This window comes from Harpia harpyja, chromosome 6 (genome assembly GCF_026419915.1).
Source record: "Harpia harpyja isolate bHarHar1 chromosome 6, bHarHar1 primary haplotype, whole genome shotgun sequence".
NCBI classification, from domain to species: Eukaryota; Metazoa; Chordata; class Aves; order Accipitriformes; family Accipitridae; genus Harpia; species Harpia harpyja.
In genome coordinates this window covers 53,997,083-54,014,672 of record NC_068945.1, presented here as the reverse complement: position 1 = coordinate 54,014,672, position 17,590 = coordinate 53,997,083, and the positions used below count along the sequence as shown (strand labels likewise).

General features: G+C 41.7%; 1 protein-coding gene across 1 annotated transcript in view; it reads left to right on the top strand.

Annotated features, from left to right (window-relative positions):
* Window positions 1-16,929, top strand: part of LOC128143592 (sucrase-isomaltase, intestinal-like) — a 41,336-nt gene extending 24,407 nt beyond the window's left edge. The window contains exons 9-15 of the mRNA XM_052790953.1: window positions 4,872-4,985; window positions 5,097-5,213; window positions 5,301-5,385; window positions 9,817-9,934; window positions 13,213-13,381; window positions 13,920-14,036; window positions 16,777-16,929. Coding sequence (XP_052646913.1) covers window positions 4,872-4,985; window positions 5,097-5,213; window positions 5,301-5,385; window positions 9,817-9,934; window positions 13,213-13,381; window positions 13,920-14,036; window positions 16,777-16,929 — 873 coding nt within the window. The remainder of the gene's footprint in view (window positions 1-4,871; window positions 4,986-5,096; window positions 5,214-5,300; window positions 5,386-9,816; window positions 9,935-13,212; window positions 13,382-13,919; window positions 14,037-16,776) is intronic.
* The last annotated feature ends 661 nt before the right edge of the window (window positions 16,930-17,590 follow it).

The following is a 17,590-nucleotide window of genomic DNA, read 5'->3' as shown; positions in this document are numbered from 1 at the left end:
ATCAGGGATGGCTCAGGCTGAGCTGACCCACAGGGGAAGGAGGAAGAGACCATCCCACAGAATCCCTCCCAGGACTTTTTGCTGTAATTACAGTCATCTATTTTCCAGCCTAAACGGTCAGCTTACACCTTTCATTTGGGTGCTATTATTCTTATTTACCTCAAAATGCCAGTCTCGGATCCTTTTACTTTCTTTCGTGATATATGTATTCAAACAAGCGTATTCTCCCTCAGCCTTTTTTGCTAGGCTAAACAAACTGAAGTATTTCGTTCTCTTTTGATTGGGTGAGGTCTTCAGATCTCATTGTAGTAGCTTTCCCCCACATGTCCCCCAGTTTGAATGCATTTGCCAGTGTAGCAGATAACTGGATTTCACAGTGCTCCAGATGATGCTCCCACAGTGTTTGGAGAATGGCAGAAATATTTCCTTCCTTCTGCTAAAAATTGTCTCCTATGACAAAGCCCTGCATCACATTTACCTACATTATATTGGGGGCTCATACTTGTAAGGAGACCAATTAACCCAGCTGAATCATAATGGACAGGCCACTAATGTTTGGGCCCTAAATTGATCCAGTCCTTTTAAGATAAGGGCCACATTCCTCATCTGTCAGAGGCTTGTGGGAAGAGAGACTGAATAGCAGAGTCCTAAACTGTGGGACAGTTCCTCTTTCACTTGTAGTGGTATAACAGATACTTACTGGAGTCAAGATAACCAAGAGCTACTGCCCTTTCCTCATCTAAAAATCACATTATCTTGTCAAATAGATAGATTAAGTCAGAAGTGCCTCCCTGTCCTTATTTTTTCCTCCACAATTTGTTGTAAAGTTTAGCATATGACCGATGATGGACTAGTCAGCACCACAGATACCCATATCAGTGTTTTCTTTTTAAAATACAGTTATGAGATTTGCTGTTCTTCAGTCTGCTGGTGGTTTTTTGGTAGTTTCATTAAAAAATACTTGCTCTGTATTTATTATTGGCCTAATCTTCACTTTGTTGCACTGTAATTGCATTCACTGCTAGGAATCTCAAACAAAACCACACAGCCCAAGTGATCAATTACATATTGATAATGGAAATAGCAGCCTATATAGTGACCGTTCTTTGCCAGCAATTTGTCCTCAGAGATACATTCCCATGAGGGTCCCAGTCCTTCTGCAGCTGTAAATCATGAAAAGCTCCAGGGTGCAGCAGTGAAAACAGTTTCCATCAGTGGAGGTCCAAGGCACAGTGTTTAAACAGTAACAGATTACTACATCACTCTGATGGAGAGCAACTTCAACACAAAAATAGTCCAAAATTAACTGGATACATCATTGTAAATAACTAACCAAGCAGTAGATGAGCACGTGTGCTGTCAGGACTGAGTGCTCTTTCCAACTATTAGGCAGTTTAGGCTCCCTGTATGCTCAATACTGCTCTAAAAATTATCTAATCTCTTAGAGCTGTAACATTAAATACCACCTGCCTGTTTACTGGTTTATCTCAAAAAAGTTTGCGAGACATGAATGTATCAGCAAAATACCATGAGTATGGGGTAGCGCTTCGTGTGCACACTCTTGCCCTTCAGTAAATGCATGGTAGTCACCTCTTCTTCGTCAAAGTTAGGATGCCTCCAGTGGTTTTGCACTTCCTGCTGGGTAAGAAGCTCCAGGCAAGCAGTCACGGTTTAGTGGGTGAGCTACGTTATCTTCTTACTTCTGAGTTTAACTTCAACAATATTTTTAAAGCCCTTTCAATTTCTCAGATGGTGCATGCTAGAGCAGCGCAAGGAGCTGTTGCTATATAAGTGTAAATTCAGCTGTTAGGCAGATGCAAGAAATATGACAACAATTCTTAAGAAGTCACGCAATGAGCTAATGGGAATCCAGATAGGAAGCCCTTCTTTCCTCCTTCCACTAACCTGTAACTAAGGACTCTTCTGCTCTAGTTCTTTAGGCAAGCTTGTGAAAAAGAACAAAAGCTGATCCAGTTTGTCCTTCATTTTTTAAAAGCTAATGGGAAGCATATGTTGCGCTGGTAGTCAAGTTTTCTATTTTCACTTTATTACAGTTGCTGATACTTCTGTCAAACTCTGACTGTTAGCGTTCTTTAGTGATGTAAAGCATTCCCAAAGTTGAGTCAGGAGCTGGAACAGCATGAAGGGTTTCATTCCCAAGTGACAGCTAACTTCCATTTTGATACTGAAAGAACAATTTTCTATTTAGATTCCCTTTGGGTAGTGACAGTAATGAGTGAGTTCCCCAAATGTAGCCTTCCTCATGATGATTTCAGGAAATGGGCTCCGACTGCAGTCATTTAGTGTCATGTAAAACCTCTGGTAAATGGATCTGGGGGAGATGGGTTCAATCCTCCTCATCTCAGACCACGATGGTCGCAAGCAAAGTGCAGATCCTGAGAGCCAGCAGTATTAACACCAGTAACCAGCCTGAGGACAGGACCCTGAACTCCCTTGTGCCACCACCGCTGTGGTGGCTGGTGCCTCACCATCGGGAAGTCCAGTCACCATGCTTGCATCCAATGCTGACAGCCCTCCGTACCTATGGTCACCTTGATAGTAGCACGGCCCCATTACCGGAGTCTCTAAATGCAGTCCTTCAGCACTTCTCTCTCCTGATCTCTTTCAGAGGCCACCTCCATTTAAGGGGAATTTTGTCTAAGGGCGCCAGTACTTGGTCACCATTATTGCACTGAATAATGTGTATGCTTCAGCTCAGTCAGAACAAATATATTCTTTAGAAACAAAGAAAGAAGCTCTAAAAGTAACAATGACTACACTGTAAAATGGTAAACATTATTACTGAAGAGGAGCTTTAATGGAAGACCTTGTATAACTTCCATTATATCACACTAAAAATAGAAACAGCTAGGAATGACATGAGCGACAAATTACTCAAAAGTCAATAGCAACATGCTCATGATTCAAAATAATGCTTGAGAGCTTTAACATTCTAAAGTCCAGCTCTATGAACTGTAGAGGCTAAAATTTCCAGAGATGAGTTTTTATGGATGTGCTTCAAAATCTATGTTTGGGGCCATAGGTGGAAGTGCATCAGTGTGGATAAGTGCTGGGTGCCCCCAGGCCTCAGGGCAGTCAGCTGGAGTTAAGGATGCTCAGCACCTCCTCTCCAAGAGCTGCTAAAAAGATGAGTGAGGGAAGATGTAACAGACATGAACTTCCTCCCCCACAATCAACCTGTGAATGCATGGGAGGGTTTTGTTCTTTTTAGGATGATACTAAACCTGCATAATATATTAGATTTATGCCCTGGAATAACCTTTCAGCTGAAAGAAACCAGAAGTTTGGATTAGGAGTAACTAATTAAGCTGACTTCTTCCAGCCTTCAAGTCCCTTGAGAGTCATCTGCTCCACAATTATAAGATAATTATTGCAGATGGACAGTTTTTTCTTTTTCAAAGCTGAACTATTAAACAAGTTAAAAATGTAATGGACACTTACACTCTTCATGGAAGTGATGCTGGAGCTAGATAATTAAAGTTGAACAGAATTTTGCACTTAAGGTAGGGATTTAGCAGGGGCTTTTATTTTTTTGAGGCATGGAAGAATATACTTTCCTTGCCAGGGCTATAGCTGTCAGAGGTCTTACAAGTAAATCAGGCAATTAATTTAGGTATTAACATGGGCTTTAAAACATGCTTTTAAAGAAATTTACCATTTGGGATCAGATTTTTTTGTTCTTAAGAAATTTATTAGTTAGACTTCTATCACATTTTAATTAAAATTCACGTAAATTATTGACAAGCTGTGAGTGAATGGAAGAATTATTTCAGTGGTGTTTTTCTCCATTGTGTTTCATAACTGAAAGGTTTTGCCTTAAGCATAACCTGAGGGAATAACATTTTCTAAAAGAAAAGTAAAGAATTCCCTTCTTCTAAAATGGCTGCAATCTTCCTTTGTTCTAAATAACACAAAACTGATAGCTGCTCCCAATTAGGGACATATTGCAAAGCGCACATCTTTTAGTTTCAGTTGACTGCTGAGCAGAGTTGAATAGTATCTCTTCATTCACTGGCATCTCAAAGTATTCCTAACTTTATTACTTACTGGCATGGTGGGCCACCATCTTCCCCAGGAGCAGATTAGGCTCCCTTTCAATGAGCTTGGTGGCTACCAATGGCCATCCTGAGGCAGAGAAGCTGGTAGTGTCAATGCCACTGGCAGCAATGGGAGGTAGTGATGACTCCAGGCAGTGAAAAGGGCAGCAAGGACAAGCTGTGGGGTGTAAAATGCTGTGGTCTTCATGCCTGGGGGGAACAGAGATGTATGGCCCTGCAGGCATGCATGAGTTGGGTTACTCTGCACTGGACGGGCATAAAACATCCTTGTCTGGCACTGGATCTGAAGGGAGGACTAACGAGGTGTTTTTGAGGTTGGACGTGTCCCAACTTCAAGCCCCTTGAGAATTTTTAGTTATTTCAGCATTGAGCTGCTGATGCTGAGGCAGCTGGAATGAGGGTTGCCTTGGAGGAAACCCAGAGGTGTCCAGGTGTGGGAATGCCCAGCGTGGCACCCTGCTCTGCCAGGCAGAGACCTTGGCAGGGGGGAAGTAAAATCTAGTGCCTCTCTAAAATCATTTGAACATAGAATGTCTCATAAAAAATAAACATGAGGGTATTCAATAATTTCACGTGACTTTTGCCTTATACAAGAAATACTCATGACGTCTTTAATGACTTTTCCTAAATTATTATGTGCTCTCAACTCTTATTAAATTTTAATGCTGTTTTCTTCCAATATTACTGCAATCTGCATTAAGAACATAATCCAATTTTTTCTAAAATATACAAATAGAAAAGTAATTGTTACCTTTGGGATTTTGATAGTGGAAGTGTAATCACTGTTTTTAGGACCCTTTCATAACTAAGGATGAAGAACCAGGCACCTACAGGCCTTATGATCTTGGAGAGGAAATGGGAGTCTGGGTGAACAACTCTGATGGTGTAACTCCTGCTGTTGGAAAGGTTGGTTTATTAAATTCTCTCATGTATTTGGTCTAGTGCTGCTTCAAAGTGATAAAGCAGCTGTGTAACAGAAATAAGAAGATAACCAGGTGTTATACCTATAAACTCTAGGCCTGGCCCCCCGGAGACTCGTTGTTTCCCGACTACACCAACCCCAGGACAGTTGAGTGGTGGACCCAGATGTGTCTGGAGTTTAAGGATGTCCTTGATTATGATGGGATCTGGATTCTATGTCTCATTATTAATATTTGCCCTCCCTTCTTTTAAAAAAAGAAAATGAGGCTTTTAACACGTGTCCTACTCTCTTTATTAAAGGATATGAATGAACCATCCAATTTCTTAAGAGGCCAGCATACTGGATGTGCTGTTAATGATATCAATAACCCTCCTTACGTTCCTAGTAAGTAAAGTGTATTGGGTTTGTGTGGCAAGGTGGCAAGGTTTTGGTAGTGGGGGACGGGCTGCAGGGGTGGCTTCTGTGAGAAGCTGCTAGAAGCTTCCCCCATGTCCGAGAGAGCCAATGCCAGCCGGCTCCAAGACAGACCCGCTGCTGGCCAAGGCTGAGCCTGTCAGTAACAGTGGTAGCACCTCTGGGATAATGTATTTAAGAAGAGGAAAAAGTTGCTGCAGAACAGAAACTGCAGCCGGAGAGAGGAGTGAGAATATGTGAGAGAAACAGCCCTGCAGACCCCCAGGTCAGTGCAGAAGGAGGGAGAGGAGATGCTCCAGGTGCCGGAGCAGAGATTCCCCTGCAGCCCGTGGTGAAGACCATGGTGAGGCAGGCTGTCCCCCTGCAGCCCAGGGAGGTCCACGGTGGAGCAGATATCCACCTGCAGCCCAGGGAGGACCCCACACCTGAGCAGGTGGATGCCCGAAGGAGGCTGTGACCCCGTGGGAAGCCCGCGCTGGAGCAGGTTTTCTGGCAGGACCTGTGACCCTGTGGGGGACACACGCTGGAGCAGTCTGTTCCTGAAGGACTGCAGCCCATGGGAAGGACTCACGTTGGAGAAGTTCGTGAAGGTCTGTCTCCCGTGGGAGGGACCCCACACTGGAGCAGGGGACGAGTGAGGAATCTTCCCCCTGAGGAGGAAGGAGCAGCAGAGACAAGGTGTGATGAACTGACCCCAACCCCCGTTCCCCATCCCCCTGTGCCGCTGGGGGCTGGAGGAGGGGGAGAATCTGGGAGTAAAGTTGAGCCCAGGAAGAAGGGAGGGGTGGGGGAAAGGTGTTCTAAGATTTAGTTTTTATTTCTCTTTATCCTACTCTGATTTGATTGGTAATAAATTAAGCTAATTTCCCCAAGTTGAGTCTGTTTTGCCCATGATGGTAATTGCTAGTGATCTCCCTGTCCTTGACCCATGAGCCTTTCGTTATATTTTGTCTCCCCTGTCCAGCTGAGGAAGGGAAGTGATTGAGTGGCTTTGGTGGGCACCTGGTGTCCAGCCAGGGCCAGCCCACCATGTAAAGTTTCCTTGACAATCTTTTTTTTTTTTTTAATCCTGGATAGGCTATTTCTTAGACAAAAATTCCATCCTCTCATTTTCCATCTTTCCCTGCCTGTTCTGTGCATTCAGTTACGTATTTGTTCAAGACTCCATTGGCTCAACTTTGGTGGAGTATCAAACATAAGCCGCTTTCCTCTGTCACTGAGGCTGCCTTGTAACAGGGCTAGAAAAATGGCCTTCCCTGCCATTCTCTGAGCAACTGGTCTGCATCAGAGAAAGGGCAAGATACCTATATACTTTAACTCAGCTACAGATTTATGGAAGGAGTAACCCTTCTGCCTTTACCATCACCACTGCTAGTCCCAGGGATGGGCAGTCTCTGCCTTTTCCACAAACCATGACAAGGATGATGGCATCTTCCTGATGCCTTAGTTCAATATCTTTTATTTCTCTTAGGAAAGAAATTTTCATTGGCTTACTAGAAATGGGCTAAAAAAAACTTTTAAAATCCTCAACCCTATGGGAGACTGATAGGAATGGGAACACCTCTTCCAGTAGCCAAGTTAACGACATGCTCGTTCTTCCCCAGGAAGCCATGAGTACTTAAAATTAGTGCCTGTGGTCCTGGCAATTAATCCAGCCAACATTTCTGCAGGAAAGCCCGTCTGCCCAAGCAATGCTAATATGCAGCAGGAAGTTGATACATAAATGAGTTATTGACAGTGAAGTATTGGAAATGTCCCCTTTTCCCTTCAGGCTATTGTACTGTCATGTGAATTCTTAATTTTTTTTTATTAAATCTCATTTCTTTTCACTCCAAATACAAGAGTAACATAAACATAACAAAAGCATGACAAAATATTATAAAAAGATTGCAAATAATTGAAACCAGAAGCAGAGCTTTTAATGATGATTTTGGTGTTTGCTCTCTTTGTGGGGAAACCGCTGATTGTAACTTGTATACTGGCCCTGTGGGTCTTGTCATTGACCAAAGCCCAGGAACTGATGAGACATTTCCACCTTTGCCTTAAGTTACCTCCATTTTTGTCAGCATTCAGAGCTGAAAAAAAAGGTGTGAGACTTTGGGGAAGATGGCCAAAACAGAGTTCCTTTTACCCTCAGAAAAAAAGGACTGAGGGATGGACCCATAAAGAGGCTTTTGAGCCATGAAGCTGAGCTTTGCGACAACTAGTGTTGAAGTCTGAGCTGTTATAGAGGACTTAGAGACCTAGATATCTACATGACATGTAAAGACAACGAGAGATGCTGAAGATAGGTGTGTTTTGAGCCCAGTTTCTCTCTCTGACTCACTCCTTCTCGTGCACGTATGCACCTACTTCTGCTTGCGACTCACAATGTTGGTCTTCCTTCTGCAGACAGGAGCCTAAGGCATTTTTTCCAATGTGTAGGAGATCTGTTTTCAACCAGTGTTTAAGGGCTTTCTTTTATATTTCACTTTATGGCAACACGGTGCACGCCCTTGGCTGTCCAAGCCCTTGACTGGTGTAGGTGTGAGGTGGGACCTAAGCTGCTTAGTCCAACAAGATATTAGGACCTTCCCGGGCTTGGCAGGGTTTTGGGGGCTCACTGTTGTCTTAGGTGACTGAATCTGTGCAAGTCCCAGTCTCAGTGCCTCAGGCTTTTCATCAATGTAGGCTTCAGCCTCCTTATCTAAATTATAACCACGATTACACGTAACCATGGTTTGAACTTCTAAAAACAGATGTCCTTCAAATCAATTTTCTATAAAACACTTTATACTGAAGATTAATATGCAATTGTAAAATAATCAGTATTACTGAGGCAGAATACAAAATACTCAGAATAAGAATGAAGCATGAAAATATGACTCATGGCAGCATTTTCTTTCATATCCCACCTTAATTTTATGGGGGTAATAATTAAGTGCCACTGGGACATTAAGTGTGACTTTCCCCAGAACCTTAGTGTCTTCTTCAAAGCAGTATCAGTCAAAGTTACTTGGAAATTGCCTATAAATTAAGTTATTTCTGATGCAGATCAGCCACACTGGAGTCTTTGTGTCTAAAGATCCAAACACAAGGATTCCAGCTGGGGTGGCACATCAGAGCAGAGAGGCTAATGGGGTTTCAGGTACAGAGAAATGCACTTCATAACAATGAACTGCAAACATACAGTAAAGTGCGATTAGGCAGTGAGATTGTTTGCTCATGGAGAAATATTTACAATAGTGCATGCACCTAATTAAGCATGCAAAAGAAGAATATTTGAGAATCTACCTTCTTTCTTTTTTTGGAGAGGATTTTATAACATTTTCAACTCCATCTCTAAAAATAAATACACTGTATAAATGAAACACCTGGCTGGCCCAATTCCTGCTGAACTTCACATGGCATTTTCATGGAGGTTACCTGCAGAGCATAAGAATCACATTTTCCACACCAAAAGGGCTTTGCCAGCACCTCCTTAATATGGGATCAAAGACCAGGCAGCCAATTTGTGCCTCATATTGCTTCCCCTTGGCTCAGCTAAACCGGTGCTGTGCCAGCAATGTCAGGGCTACCCCTGACTATTACTGAAGGCAAAAAGCTATCGCTGCCTCCACTGCCTGTGACCTGCTGATAGAAGTTGTTACTGGATAATCCATCTGCATGTGAATATACCTGTTATAATCTGTCCTTGCTCTCTTCTGTGCAGCATATCGGGCCACAGCAGATGACACCCTGTGGACTGCTGCACCTCATGCTTTTTCCTCCCCTGCACACCTCCGACACCCCCCACTCATCTCTCGCAATGCTGCTTGGGGCTGTGCCATTTGTCCTGCTGTCTTTTAATCCTAGATGCCTCAGGGGAAGAGAAGGGCCAGAGTGGAGCTTAGGTGTGAATTTTGTCATGATAGGGCAGAATCATGCTGCCTACCTACATCTGCAGCCGAGTGATATGCAAACGGAGGTCTCATGATTTCACACAACATACAAGTTCCCTGGACATCTGAATTTCTGCGTTTGGGTTCTTTTTTCTTGCAACATTTTTGCTCTTAAGTAAAACTTGTCACTATGTAAAAGAATATGAAGTTATATTCTTAATTCAGCAATGCAGAAATTTTCTTTCTGGCTATTACTTACTGAATATGTGATATCTGTATAGATGTTTTGAATTGTTGGACATAAAACTTGAAATTAATTAGCAGTGTTTACTTAGTCCTCTCCGCCTCCTGAGGACACATGTGCCTGTCTGCAAGCAGGTATTCATGTTTACGTGCTACCCTCTAATCAGTGCAGGTCCGGCACTTCTTCAGCTTTTCCGCTTCCCAAATCCTTTGATGTTTTCACCCCTAAATGAGTAGAAATATGAAGATATTTGAATTGTGATGTATATAATTTTACAGTGTTTTTTATCATTCTCAGGCATTTCTGATCATTCCCTGGCACAAAAGACATTGTGTCCTGACTCCAAGATTTACCTTGGAGAGCATTATAACACACACTCTCTCTTCGGCTGGTCACAGACAGCACCAACTTTCCAGTAAGTTTTCTAAGTATTTCTAAGCAGATTTCAGGTGATTGAAATACATTTCTAAAGCTGCTGATGTTACCTGGGAAATCTGTAACAGTATCTAATAGGAAACAGTTTCATGCTTCATTTTACTCTTTGTCATTTAGTAAGAAGTTTCAAGAAAAGAGAATCTTGGAAGAAGAAACAGACTCTTTTCCAATTTTACTTTTCTTAGCTAAAATCAGGATCTACTTGTAGGGCCTAACTCTTCAGTTGCTGCTTTTGTATAACTCAAGCAAGATGTTCCTATCCTCTGTTAGAGCTGCTCGCATGCAGCTGCTGCAGAAGCAGCCTTGTGTGGCATCAGGGGAATTTTTCCATCCCTTCATTACCGTGGCCCAAGCAGAGGAGTTTCTATCACTGCCAGCGAGGGATCGGAAGTGTGCAGCTCCCGTGGCTGCTTCTGGAGCTGCCTCTGGTTCCTGGCAGGCAGTGTTTTGCATTTTGGCTTAGGGCTCAGCTGGTCCAGGAGGGCAGAGCTGCATTGCAGCACAATTGCTGGTGGCTCCTGTAGAACTCATTTTGCAGCTGGGAAGCACTCAAAACTAGCTTACACAGGTAGACTGTTGCTGTGAAGCTGGAGTGATAGTGGAAAGCTAGCTGTTGGATTAAATCAAATGGGCAAATCATGCCTTTTCCAGTAGAGATTGAGCTAAAACATGGATTAGGTTTGATACCGCAATGTAAGTGCCAAGGCAGGGGTCCTTGTGCTGCCTTGTGGCAGTATTTAGCACTCATTTTCAGCAGTTGTATTGTGATAGCATCCAGAGGACATGGCTAAGTGAGCCTACTTACGGTGTTGATGCACTTGTATTTTATACGCCAAGCCTGGGGGAAGGGAGGCACTGGGTAAAAGCCAGAAGCAGTTTGCCAGCTTTTGTGGGCCTGGCTGAAGAGCAGTCCAGCTTTCAAGAGAAGGAACAGAAAGCCCTCGAACCCTGCACATCGCTGGCCACCCAGCCCAGCTAGGACACATGGGGCTTAGCATGGTTTTGGGGCCCCTATGCCCCAATGTCAGTAAAGATTCTCCCATCACTGGTCTCTCCATTCGGATCTGTCCTCTGTGCACTGTGCTCCAAATAACCATATACTGTCTTGGTAACACTGTTTGAACAGAGACTTTGGATTTGCTGATCTTCTTGAGCTATTTTTTTGAGTTTTATTCAGGCTCTGTGCCAGCAAAGCCAATTGCCTGAGACACACCCTGTGAATTTAGCAGGAGAAGCTCTGTGTGCTGGCACGCCTGCCCCAGCCCCTTCAGCGTGCACACTGTCCTGGCCACGCTAAGCCGGACCAACGCTGTTGGGACGGTTACTGCTGCATGGCTCCTTGCAGCCTCCCCCAAGGCTGTGAACCTTCCCCGTTCCTGCAGTGCTTGCTTCCAGGGCTCCTTCCAAGAGAAACGCATATTTTGCTCAGGCAAGTGTAGAGAGTCCTTCAAGGCTGGAGAACACCACCAAAAACATGAGCAGAGGCCATATACAATGCAAAGCTGGGAAACTTTGGTGAAGAATTTTTCATACATATTCATTTGGGTTTCTCAAACACATTTCTTTTCGAGGCTGGTTGTATACCCTTTCTGCATTCACTCTTCACAAATAATATACTAAATTATATTACTGACAGGAATACTTAGCAAACCAGCATCAATTGCAAGATATTGGCTGAAAATGAATGACAAGTTGATAATCATATAAAAAACAATTCTAAGAATTATTCTAATGCAGCCAGAGAATAAGAAATGTGTCATCTGACCCATGTCAAATGGCTTGAATTTATATAGATGAACTAGCAGCAATCAGCTTGTGCATAGCTTAACACCAAGAGTTATTTGCACATGATATCCTGTAAATAATTTCAATCAACAAATACATTTGACATTAGGACCTGTTCAGCAATGGTTCACAGTAGACTGAATTTTATTCAATAAATTACTTGTTGCAAATTTTTTATGCAGCTCTAGGTCATAGTTGAGTTGATCTGATGTTGCCCTCATTAGCACCTGCATTTGCAAATGGAGCCAAAGACTTGTGCTGCACAGCCAGAGGAGAGGACTCATACTCAGGACATCCATGAAATGGCTCCAAAATGCCATTTATGCAAAGCACATGGAGTTTTGTGCAGCTATTGGGCCCAGCAGTGCACCTACAATCCAGAACCAGCAGGTCCCGCATGGTTCAAGAATTGCACCTCTTTCTGCATATGGCCCATAAGGTTAATATGTTCAGGCTTGCAAGAAAGCTGTTGGTTTTTTTGCTTCAGAAACAAATGTTGAAGCATTTTAAAGGCTTTGCCATTACAGAACCAATACTGAATATTGGCCATTACGAATACGGATGAGGGAGCTCTTGATCAAATCTCATTAAGGAAAGGGAGAAGAAGGTGGATGGTGAACAACATGATTAATATTTCACGCTAGGATTTCCCAGAGAATCTAAGTTGTGTTGCTGGAATCGTATTAAAGCAGAGTTGAATCTGAGTTGCTGCAATATGTAATTATGTACAGAGATTATCCTACGTTGAGGAATTTTGTAACAGATTTGTTAATAAGGCATATTGCACTTCCTTGATTTTCTGGAGATGCAGCAAAATTATTTTCAAAAGGCAAGGAAAAATTCATTACACCACTAATTCTGTAATGAAACCTCATATATCAAACAATGACAGGAAACCAGAGGAAATGCTACAAGGATGGGGTGACATTTTGAATGATTACATTTTTGCTTTCTGTATTGATTATTTCTTTTTTAAAGATGATCAGATATTGCTTTGATGTTATTCTTTTTTTTTTTTACTTTTAATTCCATGATATTAGAAATTTATTTGCCATTACAAATTTCTAAATAAATCCTATATTGAAAAAATACATATTATACTGTTTTTTAGGAACCTGTAGAACACTAAATTAAATGTGCTGGTACAGAAAAGAAATTATGTTTCAATTTTTCAGTTTGAGACACTGTTGAAAAGAAATTAAACACAAATTGTTTTTTAGGAAGACTAAAAATACCTGAAACAAACTGTTTTGTGGATCAGATAGATTTTAGTTTTTTATTTTGGCCACTGAGTAAAACTTCCCATTATTTGCAGTTTTGCAACCACCTTTTCACGTGACTCGGGACCACAATAATAATTGTTTCACGAATAACACCCCTTCAGATAAAATTGTGCCTGAAAGCTCAGGTTGATCATATGACTCTTTCGGATGCCATTCTTATTTTTAATGATCCTGTTGCATTTCTTTGCAGTGTTGCCCAGCAGGCAACTGGAAAGCGAGCGTTTGTCTTGAGTCGGTCTACGTTTGTTGGCAGTGGGAAGCATGGGGGTCACTGGCTTGGTGACAACTTCTCTCAGTGGAAGGACATGCATCAGTCAATCATTGGAATCCTGGAGTTCAACCTCTTTGGCATCCCCTACGTAAGACCGGTGCCCTTCAGGCAGTTGCTGGCTCATACACAATATCACTTTAAATTAATTCAAATGTTTTCTGAAATAAGCTGCTTGAGACAGCCAGCAGTAACGGCCTCCACAGCATAAGGAACTGCAGAGTAAAAAAAGCTAAATGTCATCAATCTTGGCTGGCTGAAGAGAAACAAAAATAGCACTGCTAGATTCAGATTAAATCACTGCATGCCATCCAACACTGATCTGTTTGTATTATGTGCTCTATCATTGAGGTCCCTCCATATATTTCTGGTTTTGCAAGCCGGGCTGGAGAATTTGTAGAATTATTGAAATAGGGTCAGATCTTCCACAGTGATAATAATGCTCCAAGAGCCAGTACAATCTCACTCCTGGAAAAATTCATATCATTATGGAGCATTCTTATAAAGTCATCAGAAATAGGTATCTCTTTCCAAAAATTATTTTTATTAACAAACTTCTGTAGTTTCTCGTTTTTTGGGCCTCAGTCACAATCACAAACACTTATCCTATGATTTTATTTTTTCTTTAGATTGGTGCTGATATCTGTGGATTTAACTATAACACTACCTACGAACTCTGCTTGCGCTGGATGCAGCTTGGCTCTTTCTATCCATTTTCCAGAAATAACAATGCAGAGGGAAATAGCGTAAGTAAACAAAGTTACACAAAGCTGTAGTCTATGATTACAGTAATGATGACAGTGATTTGTATTACTTTCTCAGAAATTAACCTGCCATTCTTGGGTAAACTGGAGCAGTGGGTGAAAAGGAGTGCTGCACTGAGAGCAGGAATTACACTGTGAAGTGTAAATTTTTCCCGTCCATAATGTAAAGATGACATAGAAACACTGAAAAATGTGTAGTATCTAACAGCCAAAAGCCATGCAGAAATGTGTACCCTGTACTTTGAATAACAGAAAATGGTCTTCCCACGCTGTTGGTAAGATTCATCCCCTCCATCTTTTACCTACTGAAGCCCAGGTTTTATTTAAGAGCTAGTGAGTGTCAGAACATCTTCCCACTCCCTTGTTTACTTCGATTTTTGTTTCAGTACTTCTGTAACTATAATAGGTATTGCAGGAAGGGGAGCAAGGGCATTATACACCATCCCTGCTGTTTAAAAGCAAGTTTCAGACAAACGCCACGGTTTGATACTCCAGACAAACACGTGAGAACTCCAAGGAGAGCCAGCAATAGCGACAGCATTATCAGCCAAGAAGCAACAAAGACTAAGAAAGGCCAATGAGCACATGAGAAGGATGAAAAAGTGCAGTCTCAGTTCAGACACATGCCCTGGCTTCAACTTGTTGTGAAGTCCTTTCAAGACTTGTCACAAGTATCAGGTTGTTTGTAACTATGAACAGTTTGAAGGTCTCGCAGCCTTTGTAAGTACACTGTGTTTATCTGCAACCGTGATGAAATGGTTTTGCTAGTTCAATAAATGTCTTTTTTGTTTCTTCTGTAAACTGATCCATGCAATGCTGGAGCTCAGGTTATTAGCTAACCTTCAGTTTTCTTTGAAGTTGCATCGTCAAAGTGTTGCAACATTTACACCCACAGAAAGACCTCTGTCTCTGCATGAAAGTACGATGGACGTTCAGTACGCAGGCAAATGCAGGAATAAAGAGCTATAGTGCTGTCATTAAGAGGGTCAGGAATTACCCTGTAGATCCCTGAGTTATGCTGAGATATTGTTCTAGGAGAACAAATGTCTGTGAGGTGTTAGCTGCTGCTGTTGATAAGTATTTTCTATTTACCTCTCCACTAAAATTAGAGGTACCTTGTCTATATATGTTTGCTTGGCCCTTTGAGCATGCAAACGGGGTCTGACATGGCTGAGTGGGTATTAATCACATATGCACAATTTAATAAGCAGGAAAAGTGCAACGGGTCTTAATGACGGGAGCTGCAACTCAGTGCTGAGTGAATGACAGAAGTAGCAGAAAATACATGTGATTTTATTGGATTACTTAAATCCATTTAAAACATTGTATTCACTGAAAGAAATGAACAAGGCATTTTGGGTGACTCAGCATCACCTAAGAAGTCTGACTGTTTTTTTGTGAACTTAGACAATATTTGTACAGTGTCAGAATAGTGGTAAAAATATAGTATAATTTTTGAAATAAAAGATGGATGCTCTGGAGCTCAGAGCCAGCAGGGAATATTATCAGTGACTAATTCTGATGTAAACATAATAATGGAGAAATTTAACTTAAATATTGAGTTTAATTAATATTAATTTAGTGTTAAAATAAAATCTTAAATATCCACTTTGCCTAATCCATTGGGGATTTCAAATGGTTTAATTAATACTTTTCTTGACTGAAAAGCACTAGATAATATAAAAAGCTTTGTTACTTCTGTTCATTTTATGTTTCATTATCCTTGGAATTCATCATACATTCTTCAATTTTAATGAGAAAAGTGAGTTTTATGGGAAAATTTTGTGAAGGAGGAATGGAGCGGTGTGACTCATTAGCTGGCTCAGTTTAGCACTGGAGAAGGTCGGACAGGAGGAATTAAAGGAGATGTAACTCCTTCCCCTATCAGCACTGCCCCGGGCTGCATGCTCCGCACCCCGTCGCAGGGGAGAGTCAAGGTTGCCTTGAAGTAGATCAGAAGCAGCCAACGAGTGTAGACAGACTGCTTAAACCTGCCCTCTTGATGGTGGGACCCAGTATGCGTGCCCTCTCTCCCAAGAGAGTATTGCTGGCAGCGAGGAGGCGAGGGGCACTGCTAATGCATGGCTGTCCCCTCGGCTGGGGCATCCTAAAATGGTGGGCACAGGAAGAGAAATCAAGTTTCTTTGTATGTATGAAATATTTTCCCCACAGCACGCAGTGACTTCAGTCACTTCTGTTGGCTTCAGCAAGGCCATGAATTTACTCTTACTTTTAAATAGATTTGCCTTTATGTTCTTGGCCAACATAATTATGCTTTTACCTTTGTTTTGCAGGTTATCAGTCTTCCCTTTTTCCTGTGTTTCACCTTTTCTGCCCCAGAGGGCTTGCATCTCCAGGATAAATGAATTTCTAGAGACAGGGTGTCTGTTCCCAAGCACAGACGTGAAACACCAGCTCCCCTCCTGCACAAGGTTAGGGGCGGTTGCAGATGGCTCACGTACACCGCAGTGGGGTCTGATCTCTCTGAACTCACTGGAGTTTTTCAAGTTGAAAAATTTTATACAAATATTAGTTTGTTGATAATGGATGTTGTTCTTAATAGATCTTCCAGTTTGCAAATCAGTGCTTTTTCTTATTTAAACATTCACTTTTGTAGCATTATGTCAGCCACAGCTCTCACGCAGGTTGCACGCAGGTTTTCTGTTGATTTTGCAGTCCCTGGTTATAATGCTCAGTAGAAATCAAAGCTTCTCCTTAACAGGGAAAAGACCCAGCGGTGTTCGGAGAAGAGTTTGCCAAGATATCTCGCACTACGCTTCAGATCAGATACTCACTGCTGCCATACTTATACACCTTGTTCTTTGAGTCTCATGTTCATGGAAACACAGTGGTGAGGTCACTGATGCACGAGTGAGTTTGGAGTCTCTCTTTTTTATCATATTTTACTCACAAAAGTAGTTGAGCTTCTATGTATAAACTAGTTGATACCTGTTTGAGAATAATCACAGTAATATTACTGCATGCTCTTTCTTAGAAAAAGCAGTTTTACAATGAAATCTAATCAACTTATATGCACAAAAATAACTCTTAATATATGCAATGGATTTTCGTTAAAATATAACCTATAGTTGTTTCCAGTGAAAAAAACCTAGGTAAGGAGAATTCTGAAAATTTGTCTTAGGCAAATGTGCAGTTCTTTTTTATTTGAAAAATAGGAATCACATACCTGTATTTTCTGTATTTGAATGAAATCTATGAAATCTGTATTCTGGTCCAGAGTGCCAAGAAGGCCTCATACAGAGAAGTCTCCATTTTCCAATCATCCACAGCATTTGCATTTTCCAATTTAGCACTTGCATCTGCATGCTATGTATGAAACCTACATCTGTGTCCATAAATTGCACAGAGAAAACAGAGATAGAGATGTTTGAGTGTAGAAGCAGGTGCAAAACTGAGATTAATAAATACAGACTGAAAAAACCCTCGGAAAATGTGACATCGGATTTTTGGAACAACTCTTTTTTGCTGTTTTGAAGAAGCCGGAATCAAAGTGAGGTTTATTTTCCCTCTCAGCA